The following is a 19,329-nucleotide window of genomic DNA, read 5'->3' on the forward strand; positions in this document are numbered from 1 at the left end:
TAGTCCTCCAAGGCCATAGAGTCGAGTGAGGGCCATCTTGCCCTCACTCGACTTCCTGACTGAGAGACCGAATTGTTTTCCCTGCTACTGGCGGGTCCGATAAGTGGGAAAAACATCTGGGAAACGGCGCTAGGGGGGGCACCTCTCCCGCTGCCTATAAGGGTGATCCCGTGGCAAATCCGCCGCTGGGACCACCCTTATGTTAAAGCAGACCGCACGCAGTTAAAAAAAATACTGAGATTATGGCAGCTATCTGCTGCTATAATAACCCTGGTATTTAACGTCAAAGTACCGACGTAAAACTGTGGTCGATAATTGGTTAAGAGCGCATACTTTAATTATTTTTCTTTTTTTATACCAGAATTTTGTGTCACTTTAATATTAAAGCATAACTCCACTTTTGTTGAGAAAAAAACATTCCCCTCTGGGTGATCTCTGTACATAAAAGGATTTTAACAAACTATGTTGAAGAATCCTACCTTTTGTTATTCTGAAGAAATCATTGATTGTTCCTCTGTGCTGAGTGGATCAAATGGGAGTGGTTTCATACTTATCTATCAGCTGTGGCAGCTGCAGGGCTCTAATGAGGAAAGCTGCTGGGCCTGCATCCCTTTAGACGTGTTCCTATTGGGAGTATCTCACCAAAAATGACATTTTTGTTGCAGGGGATGCCAGAAATCTGACTTGTATCTTAGTGTAGACTTCTGGGAGAATTGGTGAACCAATCACACAAGCAGGAAATTATGTTTCTGGGGTGTGGTCAGTACACATTCTGTGTATAAAACACCTCCAGGTAGCCATATTGCTTTGCATTTTCAGAAAATGACAACCGCTTCAGATTGAAAAGGAAAGGTCATTTAAATAACATTCAATCACAATATGATTTGTGTTGCAGTTGTATACACTATATTGTTTTTTCTTTATTTGTAATTTTTTCCCCCACAAAAGTGGAGTTACCTTTTAAGCAGGGCCGGAACAAGGGCAGGACAGGCAAGAGGGGCGGCTGCCCTGGGCACTGTGGTGTCATGTGAGTTGAGGGGGCACCTCAAGGAGATTGGGGAAAGGGGAATTGTGTTGGGAAAAGAAAATTGGGGGCGGCAGATGGTAAGAATGGTTCCAGGAGGGGAAATTTGGGGGGGGGGGGTGATTTGGGGGGATTTGTGTTGGGAGGAGGAAATTGGGGGCGGCAGATGGTAAGAATGCTTCCAGGAGGGGAAATTGGGGAGGCGATTTGGGGGGAATTGTGTTTGGGAGGAGGAAATTGAGGGCGGCAGATGGTAAGAATGGTTCCAGGAGGGCAAATTGGGGTGGCGATTTGGGGGGAATTGTGTTAGGAGGAGGAAATTGAGGGCGGCAGATGGTAAGAATGGTTCCAGGAGGGGAAATTTGGGGAGGCGATTTGGGGGGGATTTGTGTTGGTAAGAGGAAATTGGGGGCGGCAGATGGTAAGAATGGTTCCAGGAGGGGAAATTTGGGGAGGCGATTTGGAGGGATTTGTGTTGGGAGGAGGAAATTGGGGGTGGCAGATGGTAAGAATGGTTCCAGGAGGGGAAATTTAAAGGGGGGTGATTTGGGGGGATTTGTGTTGGGAGGAGGAAATTGGGGTCGGCAGATGGTGAGAATGGTTTCAAGAGGGGAAATTGGGGAGGCGATTTGGGGGGATTTGTGTTGGGAGGGGGAAACAAGACTTTTGCTAGGAGGGGGGATTTGGGAGGTTTGTGCTAGGAAAGGTAGGGGAAGGGATTTGTGCTAGGAGGGGAATTTTTTTTTTTGGGGGGGGGGGATTGATGCTATTTGGGATGATTGGGGGGTATTTGTGTTAGAAGGGGAACATTGGGGGGGGGGGGGATTTGTGCTATGATGGGAAAGATTGGGGGAAGGGGAATTCGTGTTGGGGGGTATTTGGAGGGGGAGAAAAATTTAGATATTTGAGGGGTAGAAGATTTGTGCTAGGAGGGGGACATTTTGGGGGGGATTTGCGCTGGGGGCATATAGAGAGAGAGGATTTCAGCTGGGGGGCAAAGATGTGTGCATGCAGATTAGTGCTCAATTTTTATGGGGGGGGTCGGATTTTTGACACTTAGTGCTCATACATTTGGGGGGGGGGACAATTTGGGCTCGCCCTGGGCTCTAGATGACCTTGTCCCGGCACTGCTGTTAAGTTATTAGGTTATATTAGGTTCTTTTAGCTTTTCAGGTTTTTTTTTTTTTCCAGGCCAGTACAAACAAAAAGTCCTTAGTGTTTGTAATCTTGCTAAAAGCATCCTTCAAGCCTGCATAGTAGAACAGTCCCAGATTGTTATCAGTCTGGCTGTCAAACATCATCTCAGAGTTTATTTTACTAGAGAGACTCTAAGCAAAGAAAATGGGAATTGTATTGGAAGTATTTTGCTTGAACTGATGCTGCCGCTAACATGAGGTCTGGCCACTCCCAGTAAAACGATCCAGGCCTTTGTGGGACAAAGCAACCCTTGTGTGAAACAGCTGCTTCATGGACCGAGCTCATTACAACTTGACAACAGCCTGTAACACTGCAGGGATCTGTGTGCCATTATCTCACTGGCAACTAAACCGCTCCATAGATGAAATAGTTGCAGTCCTAGCTGGAAACACAAAGTCCATGTGAAGGGACTTCCACAAATATCTCTTCTCCCTCAATGCACAGGAAATACATTTCTAGAGTTCTATTGATTATTTAGTAGAATTATTTTATTGCCGATGTTTAGTGAAGTGCAAACATCAGTAGAAAAACACGTGGCTAGCTGAATAGAACTACTTGTGATTTTTTCTGTGCATAGAATCTACATGTTAAATGTTGGACTATGTTCCTTTTATGCCAAGCCTGCCACGCGCTAAAATAAAATCACTTTTTACAGAAATTTGTATTTAAATAAGATGCTGTTAGAGCAGATCAAACCTAGTGTGCATTTTCTTACTACATAATACAATTTTGTTTCTTTTTAAAATATAATATATTATACATTGTTTTAATAATATTTTTTAAATCCTATTTTACAGATAAATATATATAAACAAACTAATTTTTTTTTTTTTTACGTATTTTTTTTGATATGTTGCTAGAGTCAAACTTACTGTGTACATTTGCTTACTTTATTATACAGTGTTTTTTTTTTGTCAGTCTTTATTTACTTTTTGTAATATTTTTATTTTGTTTATAAATATCATATATTTTACATTGTTTTAGTTCATTTTTATGAAATCCTATTTTTCAGATAAACATAAAAAAATACATTTCTATTTTTACTTTTTTTTTTTTACATGCTGTTAGAGGAGATTAAACTTACAGTGCATGTTTTCTTACTACATAATTCAGTGTTTTTAGTCAGTCTTTATTATATATATATTTTTTTTAAATACCATATATTTTCTTTTTTTTTTTTTATTAATTTTTATTGAATTTTTCCAAAATATAACAAACAACGGAAAACTCCGTAAATAAAATGTTGTGCAAGACATTATAATGCCATAGAGTACAATAGTAAACATAGAGAATAAGGGGGGGGGGGGTCCATCAATCATAAAAACAAAACCTTAGCATATCAAGAACAGTTGCTTTGACAGTAAAAGTACAGATATGATGCACGAGTAGAGCAATCAGAATGGTGCCAAATTCCATACTATGCACCCAAATAACTTGGGAACGAAGGTACCAAGGAGTGTGGGATGGCTAAGCTAGGAATTGCCATTTAGGGTGGAAGGTCTAGGAAGGGAGGAGGACGCAGGGGCCCCCCCACGTGTAGTCTGCCCTCCTGGGTTCTCCGGCCCACATGCGAGGGTCCCCCACCCACCTGACAAGTATTGATTACACTGAAGTCCAGAAAATATCATATATTATACATTTTAATAATTTTTTTTTTTAAATCCTATTTTACAGATAAATATATATAAACCAAATTTTTTTTCTTTTTTTTTTACATATTTTTTTGACATCCTGATAGAGCAGTTTAAACGTACAGTGTACATTTGCTTACTATGTTATACAGTGTTTTTTTTCAGTCTTTATTTACTTTTTGCATTTTTTTTGTTTATAAATATCAAATATTTTGTATTGTTTTAGTTAATTTTTATAAAATCCTATCTTTCATATAAAACAAACTAATTTTTATTTTTTTACATTGTTTTTATTTTTTTACATGCTGTTAGAGCCGATGAAACTTACAGTGCACATTTTCTTACTACATAATACAGTTTTTTTTTTTTTTGTCAGTCTTTATTTTTTGTATTTTTTTTTCTTTTTTTAAATATCATATATTATACATTATTTTTATAAATTTTTATAAAATCCTATTTAACATATAAATATATATAAACCAACATTTTTTTTTTTTTACATTTTTTTTTAACATGCTGTTAGAGCAGATCAAACTTACAGTGTACTACATAATACAGTGTTTTTTGTCAGTCTTTATTTTATTTTTTTTTTTATATAAATATACACTCACCGGCCGCTTTATTAGGAGCACCTGTTGAATTGCTTGGTAACACAAATTGCTAATCACATGGCAGAAACTGCATTTAGGCATCTAGAACTGGTGAAGATGACTTGCTGAAGCTCAAACGGAACATCAGAATGGGGAAGAAAGGAACGTGGCACGGTTGTTGGTGCCAAGACGGGCTGGTCTGAATAGTTAAAAAATGACTGATCTACTGGGATTTTCACACACAACCATCTCTAGGGTTTATAGAGAATGGTGGGGAAAAAAATATCCAGTGAGTGGCAGTTGTGTGGAGGAAAATGCCTTGATGATGTCAGAGGTCAGAGGAGAATAGGTAGACTGGTTCAAGATGATAGAAAGGCAACAGGAACTCAAATAACCACTAATTACAACCAAGGAATGCAGAATAGCATCTCTGAATGCACAACACATCGAACCTTGAAGTAGACGGGCTACAGTAGCAGAAGCAGCAGCAGAAGACCACACCGGGTGCCACTCCTGTCAGATAAGAACAGGAAACTGAAGCTACAATTCGCACAGGCTCACCAAAACTGGACAATAGAAGATTGGAAAAACGTTGCCTGGTCTGATGAATCTCAATTTCAGCTTCGACATTCAGATAGTAGGGTCAGAATTTGGCGTAAACAACATAAAAAGCATGGCTCCAACCTGCCTAGTATCAAAGGTTCAGGCTGGTGGTGTAATGGTGTGGGGGATATTTTCTTGGCACACTATGGGCCCCTTAGTACCAGTTGAGCATCATTTAAACGCCATACCCTATCTGAGTATTGTTTTGTTACCATGTCCATCTCTTTTGGACTACAGTGTACCCATCTTCTGATTGCTCCTTCCAGCAGGATAATGCACCATGTCACAAAGCTCAAACCATCTCATTACTGGTTTTCTTAAACATGACAATGAGTTCACTGTCCTCCAATGGCCTCCACAGTCAGGGCCGCCATCAGGGGGAGACAGCCCATAGACATGTAGGGAGCCCAGGCGTCCCAAGGGGCCCAGGCTGCCAACCAACGAGACCAAGTTGCAGCTGCTGTAGTTACTAGCAATTGCTAAAGCAGGGCGGGCCATGGAGTGAGCCGATGCAGCTCATTAGTTCCGTCTGCAGGGGGAAGGCGAAGTGGGTGCACTAAAGGACTCAGTGGGATGGACCTGGGGAATGTTGGTGGTCAGACCTGGGTAGGGCCCAGACCTAAAGCTGTGTAAGGGGCCCCAAAATTTGTGATGGCTGCCCTGTCCACAGTCACCAGATCTCATCCAGGAGAGCACCTTTGGGATGTGGTGGAACGAAAGTCACATCATGGATGTGCAGCAGACAAATCTGCAGCAACTACGTGATGTTATCATGTCACTATGGACCAAAATCTCTGAGGAATGTTTCCAATACCTTGTTGAATCTATGCCACAAAGATTTAAGGTAATTCTGAAGGCAAAAGGGGGTCCAACTCGGTACTAGCAAGGTGCACCTAATAAAGTGGTCGGTGAGTGTATATACAGGTGCATCTCATAAAATTAGAATATCAACAAAAAGTTAATTTATTTCAGTAATGTAATTTAAAAAGTGAAACTCATGTATTTTATATAGATGCGGTACACACAGAGTGATATATTTCAAGCATTTCTTTCTTTTAATTTTTATGATTATGGCTTACAGCTAGTGAAAACCCAAAATGCAGTATCTCAGAAAAAAAATAAAGAAAATTGATTTTTAATACAGAAATGTTGGCTTACTGAAAGTATGTCCATGTACAGTATAGTATGCACTCAATACTTGGTCAGGGCTCCTTTTGCATGAATTACTGCATCAATGCAGTGTAGCATGGTTGCAATCAGCCTGTGGCACTGCTGAGGTGTTATGGAAGCCCAGGATGCTTTGATTGCGGCCTTCAGCTCATCTGCATTGTTGAGTCTGGTGTCTCTCATCTTCCTCTTGACAATACCCCACATATTCTCTATGGAGTTTTAAGTAGGCAAGTTTGCTGACCAATCAAGCACAATAATACCATGACCATTAAACCAGGTATTGATACTTTTGGCAGTGTGGGCAGGTGCCAAGTCCTGCTGAAAAATGAAATCAGCATCTCCATATAGTTGGTCAGCAGAGGTAAGCACAAAGTGCTCTAGAATTTCCTGGTAGAGGGCTGCGCTGACTTTGGACTTCATAAAACACAGTGGACCAACACCAGCAGATGACATGGCTCCCCAAATCATCACTGACTGTGAACAATTTTGCATTTCATTTGGAAATCAAATTCTGGAGAGGCATAGAATCCAAGTTGCATGAGGTCCAGTGTGAAGTTTCCACAGTCAGTGATGATTTGGGGAGCCATGTCATCTAATGGTCATCTGCAGGGACAGAACAATTAGGGAGAGCATAAATGTTGCATTCTGGAAGAGGGCACTTTGGGAGGAAGATCTGTCATAATGTGCAAATATGTTGTGCATTCTTTATACATTATGGCAAGAGCCCAAATCTATTTAGTTCCACTATAACACAGGGTGGTTCCTTGCCTCAATGTTTGCAGTGTACATTTCTAATAAGAAAGCCCAGCACTAGCTCTGCACTTCTTGACTGCTCCTGCAGACAGAACATCTAGACTTTATTGCCTCTAGTACAAGAGGAAGAATTGTTTCCTCTGCTCAGTAAATACTTCAGCTTAATATGTGCAAACTTAGATCCTGTTATTTAGGACTATATAGTACAGCAATAAACCAGCTATCTGGAACCATGAAGTACCAGACCCACTCAACCTGCTCGCTGCAGATTAAATATAAACTATTTAAATGCAGTATTTCATATTTTAACTAATTTAATTTGTTTAATTAATTATAAATCTAACTAATACACAATCCCTGTAATAAAATCAGCTCACATTTCTTATGTCATGTTCTGATCAATGCTGTGTTTGTTACAGATTGAAAAGTTCTGTAGAATTTCTGCGCTGACTGTGGACTTCAGAAAACACAGTGGACCAACACCAGCAGATGACATGGCTCCCCAAATCATCACGGACTGTGGAAAATGTTGCATTTCATTTGGAAATCAAGGTCCCAGAGTCTGGAGGAAGAGTGGAGAGGCACAGAATCCAAGTTGCATGAGGTCCAGTGTGAAGTTTCCACAGTCAGTGATGATTTGGGGAGCCACGTCATCTAATGGTCATCTGCAGGGACAGAACAATGAGGAAGAACATACATGTTGCATTCTGGAAGAGGGCACTTTCTAATAAGAAAGCCCAGCACTAGCGCTGCACTTCTTGACTGCCCCTGCACACAGAACATCTAGACTTTATTTCTTCTGGTACGAGAGGAGGAGTTGTTTCCTCTGCTCAGTCAGTACTTCAGCTCAATATGTGCAAACTTAGATCCTGTTATTTAACCACTTTAAGACCGGAAGATTTTGCTGCTTAATGACCAGGCCCTATTTTGCGATTCGGCACTGCGTTACTTTAACGGACAATTGCGTGGGCGTGCAACGCTGTACCCAAAATATATTGACGTAATTTTTTTCCCATAATTTTTTAACATTTTAGGCTGATTTGTTTTCTGCTACATATTTTTGGTAAAAAAAATCGCAATAAGTGTATTTTGATTGGTTTGCGCAAAAGTTATTGCGTCTACTAACTACGGGAAAGATTTATGTCATTTTTATTGTTTTTCTTTTTTTTACTAGTAATGCCAGTGATCGGCAATTTTTTGCGGGACTGCAACATTGCAGCCGACAGATCGGACCCCTAACTGACATTTTTGACACTTTTGGGGTTACTACAGTAATCAGTGCTAAACATATGTACTGTTACTGTAATAATGCCATTTGCAGGTAAGGGGTTAACAGTATGGGTGATCAAGGGGTTAAATGTAAGCCTAGGGGAGTGATTCTAACTGTGGGGGGGGTTGGGCTTGTGAGATGACCATAGAGACATGCGATCCTATATAGCAGGATCACATGGTCTCTGTGATCATCTCAGGAAGGACGGTCGGCTGTGTTTACATCAGCTGTCCGTTCTTCTCTGTCAGTGGGGGGAGATCGCCAGTGTCTGACAGCAATCGGAGCTGCCTGACACTCGCGCCAGCTTCCCTGCTGACGAGCGGGGGCGGGAGCGTGCCGCCAGCGGCACACGCTCGCCCCCTGGCTCCTCCCAGGCGAGCACCGTACATGTACGGGGTTTTGCCTGGGAGAGCCAGCCTGCTGCAGTACTTCTGCAGCGGCTGTTCGTCGAGTGGTTAAGACTATATAGTACAGCAATAAACCAGCTATATGGAACAATGAAGTATCAGACCCACTCTACCTGCTCATTGAAGATTAAATATAAACTAGTATTTAAATGCTGTGTTTCATACTTACTCCGCAAAATACAATATTCTAACAGTTTTAACCACTTGCCGACCAGTCACATTGACCGTAGTGCGGCAAAGTGGCTCGATATCGTCCAGCGATGTAGACCTACGTCGCTGGACTCCTCCCCTTGTGGGCGGCGTGCACGCGCCGCCTGAGGCTCGCTCCCGCTGTTTTCAGTCACAGCGGGAGTCGGGCCAGGGGAGGAACGGCGGTGGTCACCGCCGCTCTTCCCCGATCATCGGGGATCGAGTGTGGAGATCCGCCTGCTTGTGTAAACAAAGCGGGCGGATCTCCTAAGTGACAGGCAGGGTCAGATTGCAGGATTCAGCATAGCTGAACCTGCGATCTGTGCCTGTGTCACTTAGTCCCCTCCCCCCACACACGTTAGTAAGCATCAGGCATACATTAACCCCTTGATCACCAATAAAAGTTAACCTCTTCCCTGCCAGTGTAATTTTTACAGTAACAGTGCATATTTGTAGCACTGATTACTGTAGGAATGTCACTGGTACCCCCAAAAGTGTCAAAAATGTCAGTCAAGGGTACGATCTGTCCGCCGCAATGTCGCAGTCCCGCAAAAAAATCGCAGATCGCCGCCATTACTAGTTAAAAAAAAAACAATAAAAATTACATAAATTTCCCGTAGTTAGTAGCTGCGATAACTTTTGCGCAAACCAATCAAAATACGCTTATTGCGATTTTTTTTTTACCAAAAATATGTAGCAGAGATCAAATTGGCCTAAAATGTTAAAAAATTTAGATTTTTAAATTTTTTTGGGGGGGAATTTCATATAAAAAATTTGAAAAATATTGTTATTTTTTCAAAATTGTCGCAATTTTTTTGTTTATAGCGCAAAAAGTAAAAATCGCACAGGTGATCAACTACCACCAAAAGAAAGCTCTATTTGTGGGGAAAAAAGGACCTAAATATAATTTGGGTACAGCGTTGCACAACCGCGCAATTGTCCGTTAAAGTAACGCAGTGCCGAATCGCAAAATATGGCCTGGTCAGGAATGGGGTAAAATCTTCCGGTCTTAAAGCGGTTAAAAATGCGCTCATTGAGAATTTTTTTGTCAAAGACATGTAGCTAAATACATTTTGGCCTAAATATATGACAAAAATTGAATATATTGGATATTTTTTAACTGTCAAAGTAGAAAAATATTATTTTTTCAAAATTGTCGCTTTTTTTATTAATATCGCAAAAAATGAAAATCGCACAGGTGATCAAATACCACCAAAAGAAAGCTCTGTTTGTGGGAAAAAAAGGACGTAAGTTTTGTTTGGGTATGGCGTTGCATGTCCGCGCAATTGTCAGTTAAAGTCGCACAGTGCCGAATCGCAAAAAGTGGCCTAGACGTAAGACAGCAAAATCCTCCGGTGGTAAAGTGGTTAATTAATTACATTTTTATAAATAAATATAAATGTAACTATTACACGTTCCCTGTAATGCAATCAGCTCACATTTTTTATGTCATGTTCTGATCAATGCTGTGTTTGTTACAGATTGAAAATATACCCAGATTACCATATACCAATAGAATAGTTCACAAGATGGGTCTGTTGAAACATAAGAAGGGGTTAGATTGGTCAAATGAGAATTTTTGTTCATGACAAGACAAATGATAGGGCTGACATTCCAAAGTGTTTTTAAACAGCCCGCATTTCCTGCTGTGGATGTGGCCATACATATTGTAGTGCTGAACGTATTTGTTATTTACAAGAGCAGGTCATGGATGGAGGGCAAAAGTTATTTGAGGCTGTGTCTGTGTTTTGCCAGTAGAAAGTGATTTCCAATAATGGCATCTGTAGGGACAAACATTTTGCATTATCTGTTTGGTGAGGAATTACTGTGGGTGGAATAGATGCCTTGTGCCAGCAGATTTTTATTGCCAATAGCAGTGTTTCTATTCAGAGATAGTGCCCAAGCTGCTTTGTTTGCCTACAAACCCAAGACCTGCCACTATCTGGTGCCATAAATTATAGAGTATCTATACTATGGACAAATATTTCACGAGTGAGCGGTAGTGAATAGTGTCCCTGTTCTGTGCCATATGGTTGGTCTACATCCACAATGATAACTTCTGAAAATTGCAAAGACAAGCTGAGTTGTCACAAAATTGGCCACTGAACCTCCTTTAGCAAAAGCCTTTGGCTTGGACCTTGTGTCTATCATGAAAGCACAGCAGTCAGCTCAGACAGAAAGACAAAGACATTCTTGACATTATTAGCTACTTAGTAACAGCACAGGCAGGCAGATTTACTGACAATGTCTGACCAGATACCAGACCTTTTCTTGCTGTTTCCCTGTGCAGCTCGAGAAAAGTTGGGAATCAATTATTTTGCCATGTTGACTGATTGCAATGAAGAGAGATCATCAGGTGATGAAAATTTATCTAGCCCATTCAGATTTTTCTTCACAAATATATTTTACAAAATAAATAAATTAATTTATTTACAGAACAAGTGTAAACTTGGATTAATTATAGACCTGATTGTTTGAATAATCAGATGATAAATGCCGTTGTTTCATTGCAAGATACATCATTCCACTGACTCAACAATCAGAATCAGAATGTTTGCATTGATTTAATGCTATGGAAACAATCTATAGTGATCAAAGATATTGTTCAAATCCTTTAACCCGTTGCCAAACCACACGCTGTGTATTTAGGGTCCTTTCACACGAACGATCCGATCAGCTCCGCCTGTCAGTTTTTCAGGTGGGCCTGATCGGATGCTCCATGCATCCCTATGGGGCAGCAAATGTCAGTTGAGGCATCTCCGCTGACACCCGCTGCTATTCGCTTCCGATCCTATCCGTGAAATCCCTACCCTATTTTTCATCCTTCCGGTGGATCGGATCGGATGAGAACGGACTGGCGGTCCGTTCTCATCCGATTCCCCCATAGAGGACAGCGGGGATCTGACAGCTCCGTCTAAGCACACAGAGCAGAGATGGAGCTGTCATCCTCCTGCTCAGCGGGAATCGGCGGATCGATCCCTCCCGCTGAGCAGAACAGCTCCGTCGGTGGATCTGGGCCTTGTGAAAGGACCCTTACTGCGGCAGTGTGGCTCTCCTAGGCAAATTGATGTAGTACTACATCGGTCGCACGCCTGAGCTAAACTATGGCCTGGTCATTAAGGGGGAAAATCTTCCGGTCCAGAAGTGGTTAATATTTACTCTGTTTGATTACAATGTAAACAATATTGTTTCAATTAATGATATGGATTGATATTTATCCTGCTAATACTGCTATACTTGAGTGTAAAGATTTATTCAGGCCTTCCCAAATGAATAATACAAACTATATATATCTGTACAGTATATAAAAAAAAAAAAGATTTTAGGATTATTTTGTTGTTATGTAAGTTAGCAGAAGGTGGGCCCTGCCACAAGCATCCTAGCATAGGGGAGAGATTAGATCTCCTCCGCTCCCTTTCATAATTGTCTTAAGCCATATTTTCCTGAAAAGGGAGAACAACATATATGCAAACAATGTGCATAAGCAGATAATCCATTTTATTGCTGTAGCTACAGTATCACACAAAAGTGAGTACACCCCTCACATTTTTGTAAATATTTTATTATATCTTTTCATGTGACAACACTGAAGAAATGACACTTTGCTACAATGTAAAGTAGGGAGTGTACAGTTTGTATAACAGTGTAAATTTGCTGTTTCCTCAAAATAACTCAACACACAGCCATTAATGTCTAAACTGCTGGCAACAAAAGTGAGTACACCTCTAGGTGAAAATGTCCAAATTGGGCCCAAAGTGTCAATATTTTATGTGGCCACCATTATTTTCCAGCACTGCCTTAACCTTCTTGGATATGGAGTTCACCAGAGCTTCACAGGTTGCCACTGAATTCCTCTTTCACTCCTCCATGACGACATCACAGAGCTGGTGGATGTTAGAGACCTTGTGCTCCTCCAACTTCAATTTGAGGATTCCTCAGAGATGCTCAATAGGGTTTAGGTCTGAAGACATGCTTGGCCAGTCTATACCCTTTACCCTCAGCTTCTTTAGGCAGTGGTCATCTTGGAGGTGTGTTTGGGGTCCTTATGTTAAATACTGCCATGTGGCCCAATCTCTGAAGGGAGGGGATCATGCTCTGCTTCAGTATGTCACAGTACATGTTGGCATTCATGCTTCCCGCAATGAACTGTAGCTCTCCAGTGCCAGCAGCACGTATGCAGTCCCAGACCATGACACTCCCACCACCATGCTTGACTGTAGGTAAGACACACTTGTCTTTTATGCCCCATACACACGTGCAGATTATCTGCAGACTTTTGTCTGCAGACTTACCAAAACCATATAATATGAGGTCAAACCTAAACACTTTCAATTTGTATGCAATCCGGCAGGCCCTTGCACTACATAGAAAAGGTAAGTCTGCAGACAAAAGTCTGCAGATAATCTGCACGTGTGTATGGGGCATTACTCCTCACCTGGTTGCCGCCACACACCCTTGACACCATCTGAACCATCTTGATCTCATCAGACCACAGGACATGGTTGCAGTAATTCATGTCCTTAGTCTGCTTGTCTTCAGCAAACTGTTTGCAGGCTTTCTTGTGCATCATCTTTAGTGGAGGCTTCCTTCTGGGACGAAAGCCATGCAGACCAATTTGATGCAGTGTGCGGCGTATGGTATGAGCACTGACAGGCTGACCCCCCACCCCTTCAACCTCTGCAGCAATGCTGGCAGTACTCATACATCTATTTCCCAAAGACAACCTCTGGATATGGCGCTGAGCACGTGCACTCAACTTCTTTGGTTGACCATGGCGAGGCCTGTTCTGAGTGCAAACTGTCCTGTTTAACCGCTGTATGGTCTTGGTCACCGTGCTGCAGTTCAGTGTCAGGGCCTTGGCAATCTTTTTATAGCCTAGGCCAGCTTTATGTATAGCAACAATTCTTTTTTTTTCAGATCCTCAGAGAGTTCTTAGCATTGAGGTGCCATGTTGCACTTCCAGTGACCAGTATGAGAAAGTGAGAGCGATAACACCAAATTTAACACACCTGCTCCCCATTCACACCTGAGACCTTGTAACACTAACGAGTCACATGACATTGGGGAGGGAAAATGGCTAATTGGGCACAATTTGGACATTTTAACTTAGGGGTGTACTCACTTTTGTTGCCAGCGGTTTAGACATTAATGGCTGTATGTTGAGTTATTTTGAGGGGACAGCAAATTTACACTGTTATACAAGCTGTACACTCACTACTTTACATTGTAGCAAAGTGTCATTTTTTCAGCGTTGTCACATGAAAAGGTTTAATTAAATATTTACAGAAATGTGAGGGGTTTACTCACTTTTGTGAGATACTGTATAATTGTTTCTACATTCCAATATGTATATTTGCAGTCACTTGCTATACAGAACATGCAGTAAAAAAAAAAAAAAAAAAATCCACTTAAAAAAAGTTAAATAAACATATAATAAAAATGTTGTAACATTAACATTCCCCTATCGTTTATAATACAAAGAAATTTAGAAAAGTGACGACAGAAAAAGACCTAGTAGTCCATCGAGTCTGCCCATTGTTTGGGGGGAGGGGGGTTTTACAAATAATACCAATACAAAATAATATAATACAGTATATCCTGAGGAATCCCATAAGCACTTCTTCATCAGTGGGTACTCTCTGGTCTTTGCTGTCCTTACCTCCCACCTTGGCATGGACAGCTTGGCTCTCTTGCTACTAGGTAAAGTCCAGCTGCATCCATGACAGGCACAGACGTTTTTTTTTCCCTAGATGCTTCAGTGGAATGCATTTACTAAATTACATTCCACTGAGGAATCTAAGGAAACTATTGGCCCCAGATGGTCTGCGCCTTTCATGGCAGTGCTTGAACTTCAGGTTTACTGGGCAACAGGAGGAACCAAGCACCAAAGCTTCACAACACAGGAAAATAAACCCAGTAGAAGTTAAAAAGAGAAGACGCCAGGCACAGAATAAAAGATGAGTAGGAAACATAAGAATTCTGGTTTTCTATGTACTTTATAGGTAGTTCTCTTGGAAGATCATAGGACAGAAAATGTTAAATGGGGCACATGGTAATATCAAAGGAGTATATTATTCTGTAAAGTCACAAAATATGATAATAAATGTAATTAATAAATAATACATTTAATAAAACAAGTTAAAGCAAAATATTTTAGTGTATATTTGTTTCATATTTATGCTCCCTGTATTATATACTGTATAAATATGACCAGTAATTATTACAGGTACTTAATAATACATTATAAAGGAAAGGTGTTTTCCTAATACCTAAAGGGAAACTAAAGTGTATTAATATGTATATGAGATCATTCCTATCATTTTTACCCAAAAGTAATTTGTGATGTGACTTTTACACTTGTACCTGTTTGCAGTTCCTTATTTTTTCATTTTATTTTTTTTTTTTTTTTCAGATTTGTAGTCTGTCCCTAAAGTTGTTGTGTATGCAAATGCAGTCAGCATATTTGCAGAGCCATTACTGAGATTATTAAATCACCTGATGTTAGCAATCGACCTAGGAAGAATGATAGGCTTGCAGTGACAGAGAGGAATAGTAAAATGTGTTCACTGTGTAGCACTACTGAACCAGAAGCAGGCTCTAACATGTATTACCCCTATGTACATGTATAGAAATAGTGGATTTGATTTATCAAACAGAAAGATTAGATGTTAACACTCACACGTCTATCTGAAGGAACTCTTAAAAGATTTTTAGATTCTCTAAAAATTTCCCCTGCAATAAAAGTCCCATGAGTTTGCATTTTACTGCTGTATATAGGCAGCAGTAAGATTATTCAATTGATTTAAAGGACTAGAGGCTGTTCATTTAGCAAAATAAAAGCTCACTTAGCTTAGTAAACTTAGTAAAGCTATATTCACTTTGAATACCCAACATGATTATTACTTACCCATGACTGAATGATTGGTGTGAGCACAATATCACCCTATTCAGTAAGCTACGTGAACGTTTAACCGCTTGCCGACCGCCGCACGACTATTTACTGCGGCGGTCAGCCCCTCACAGGCAAAGCGAGGTAGGGCTACGTCGCTAGCCTGTGAGGCTCTAGGTAACGAGCGCGCGCCGCCGGAGGCGCGCTCCCGCGTGGCCACGGGCCCCCCGCGCGTGTGGGCACTCGCGATCGTCCGTTACACCGGAAGAAAGGCAGGCGGCTAATGTAAACAAAGCCGCCTGTCATTCTTCCCTGTGTAAGAATGGAGATCACACGGTTCTACTATGTAGGACCGTTGATCTCTGTTCTTACACTAGTAGCCACAGCCAATCACAGTTAGAAACACGCCCCTAGGGACACACTTAACCCCTCCCTCTCCAATAAAGTTAACTCCTTCACTGCCAGTGTCATTTTTACAGTAACAGTGCATATGTATAGCACTGATTACTGCAGTAATGTCACTGGTAACCCCAAAAGTGTCAAAAATGTCAATGTCGCAGTCCCGCAAAAAAATCGCAGATCGACACCATTACTCGTTGAAAAAAAAAACAACAAAAATGACGAAAATCTTTCCCTTAGTTAGTAAACGGAATAACTTTTGCGCAAACCAATCAAAATACGCTTTTTGCGATTTTTTTTTTACCAAACATATGTAGCATAAAACAAATTGGCCTAAAATGTTAAAAAATTTTGAATTTTACATTTTTCTTTTTTGGGAATTTCATATAAAAAAATGTGAAAAATATTGTTATTTTTGCAAAATTGACGCTTTTTTTTTGTTTATAGCGCATGATCAAAAAATCGCACAGGTGATCAAATACCACCAAAAGAAAGCTCTGTTTGTGGGAAAAAAGGACGTCAAATTCGTTTAGGTACAGCGTCGCACGACCGCGCAATTCTCCGTTAAAGTCACGCAGTGCCGAATCGCAAAATAGGCCCTGGTCAGGAAGGGGGTAAAATCTTCAGGGGCTTAAGTGGTTAAAGCAGAACTCAAGTGAAAGAGAGAAATAACCCTTTAAAAATTACAATAAAAACACAACTTTTGCTGCAATACTCCCCTTCAGTCTGGAACTTTTTCATAAAGTGATTATTTTTCACAGCATCCTTGGTTGAATAATGGTCAGTGACATTCAACTCACTTTCTCTGAGCCCAGGCAACCATGGACCCATCCCCAGCCTGTATATGGACAGTTTAAAGAGAAAGAGCACAGCGATGAACTACTTTCTCTGTCACCCTGCTTTCCCTTCTAATCAGCAAGAGGCTGATAATAAGTCAAATTTGGATACTAAAGGGTGTACACACGGGCCAAATATTGGGAGGCATCGGCTAGTTGAAAGCGGCCAACATTCTGCCCATGTGTATGGCAGCCATGTGGCTGGTGTCTGTCAAAGGGTCATCACCAAAAAAGCTCTGCTGATAGGCACCCGATCAGTGCTCTCAGCCAATGTTATGTGGGCATGAGAATATAATGCCCACAGCATGGGATTGTGGTTGCCAAAAATTTAATTTTATTAGTAATACTTTTAAAGTTATATTTTTTTCATTATTCGGCTTAGTTTAGAGCAGCCGCTTTGTTAATATGGCCATTTTAAATCTAGGCGGGAGTCCTGTTAGGTTTAGCGGGCGGGAAACTGGATTTGAAGCGGGAAAGTCTTGCGTGAGTAGGCGGGAAACACGTGAGTAGCCTGAGGTAAGGTCACGTGCCCAGGGCTATATAAGACGCGCGGCTTGGAATTTTTTTCAGTCAGTCCTGGAGCAGCTCGGCGAGCTTCCCTCCCTCCCTCCCTGTCGCGAGCACCATTATGTGGTTTGTCACCCTTGCATCAAGGGGGGACTTTTAATTAAAATTTTATTACGCTCGAGTTTTTATGACTGAGCGGATGTTTTGAAAGTTTCTGGTTTTAATATTTATTCATATTTATATATTTATTCATATTTATTATTATATTTATTATTATTTATTTTTTGAATATTTAATTAATTTATTTATTATTATACCAATAAAGGTGCCATGGCCATTTCAACACCATAAACAATTGTTGTGTTGTTATTTTCTTATAATAACAAATAATATTGTTTTTAGAACAAGTGCAACCTACATTCCCATGGCTCGGAGCGCTGACTGGAGTGTTCTGGTGGGGAGGGCCGTTCCCCTGTCAGAACGCAATAGCTTAGCAGGAAAGATAGCTGTACTAACATCAGACAGTTACTACAATGGCTCCTCCTGAGCTTTTCAGTTTTGTTTTCGTTCAGCCCACGGAGTTGAACGAAAACAAACTTCTAGTGTCTACCAGGCTTTAAGCTGCCCAAAGATGGATCGAAATGCGGCCTGTTCGGCCAAATTTTGATCCATGTATGGGCATGGTGGTTGTACAGAAGTCAATCTACCATCAATGTCTGTAAACCTGCCCTGCTGGAAAATATCCTCTCCTTTAGTGCTGCAGGCTATAACCTGCAACGTTGATCAGTGTATTCTGTTGGCAGGGAAGCCTTCCAACCATCAAAATACAATGACACAGGTTGCCCACTGGTTAAGCACAAACGATGATCCATCTATGGCCAGCTTTACACTCCCTGCATTTAAAATAAAGTACAATGAATGGTGTACTAAGGATTATAGACACTTTTTGAAGCAATTTTTAGCTTATAGTTCATCTTTAATAAGTCATTCCCAGTACTGTAAATATATATATATATCATATATATATATGTATGTTATGAAAGTGAAACTAAGTTGGTCTTGTTTCCTTTTGCAGTCTTAGAGAAGATTCGCAGTGCGGTCGGATGTGCCCAGCTCTTGATGTCACAGAAATTCTACCAGTTTAGAGAGCTGTGTGAGGAAAACCTGGTATGTAGACCTCAGATCCCTCCTTAAAACATCACTAAATGTTCACTTCCCATGTAGATTGGGTTTCTTAAAAAAAAAAAAAAGTGAAATATGTGAAGTGATATATGCAACTGAGCCACGCTTTGCTGAGTTCATACTTTGGGAATTTTCTACACCCTTATCTTCATGTCTGGTTCAGCATGCTGTACAATTACAAAGAGTTTTCCTGTTTTTAATCCCACTTTTTACAGATCCCTGGCAAACATCAATGACTTGCATTGCATACAGCACCTTGTTTGTGTTTCCATGTGTGCAACTGCCCAGGCATGCTTACACCAGTGCTAGCACGAGTAATTGTATTTCTCTTATGCACTGATGTAACATGCCTTTCTAGTTATTAGGTATTACCACTTCTGATGACCTAAATCCCGGTAATTGCTGGATTTGTTCTTCTTCACTTCACATCTGTCATATGTGATTTTATAATGGGAAAATGATACAGGCTGTAAGCTGTGACTCCAGCTTTGCTCTAGATATCTCTGAAAACTGACGCGGCATCTCATAAGAATGGGTTAGACAGATGGGCAATGTTTTTGCCCATTAAACTGTTAGTCAGTAGATGAGTAATCACAATGTCAGCCTATGGTATGCAAGGACCAACCACAATTTACTTTAGAGAGTCATTTGTTTAAAAAGGCTCATCAGGGGTTCAAAAATG

General features: G+C 40.8%; 1 protein-coding gene across 5 annotated transcripts in view; it reads left to right on the top strand.

Annotated features, from left to right (window-relative positions):
- DLGAP1 (DLG associated protein 1) overlaps positions 1-19,329 on the top strand; it is an 876,465-nt gene that overhangs the window by 830,182 nt on the left and 26,954 nt on the right. For all 5 annotated transcript variants that reach the window (XM_082258776.1, XM_082258777.1, XM_082258774.1 and 2 more), the window contains one exon: positions 18,541-18,632. In XM_082258776.1, coding sequence (XP_082114902.1) covers positions 18,541-18,632 — 92 coding nt within the window. The remainder of the gene's footprint in view (positions 1-18,540; positions 18,633-19,329) is intronic.

This window comes from Pelophylax lessonae, assembly GCF_965119305.1.
Source record: "Pelophylax lessonae genome assembly, chromosome: 5".
NCBI classification, from domain to species: domain Eukaryota; kingdom Metazoa; phylum Chordata; class Amphibia; order Anura; family Ranidae; genus Pelophylax; species Pelophylax lessonae.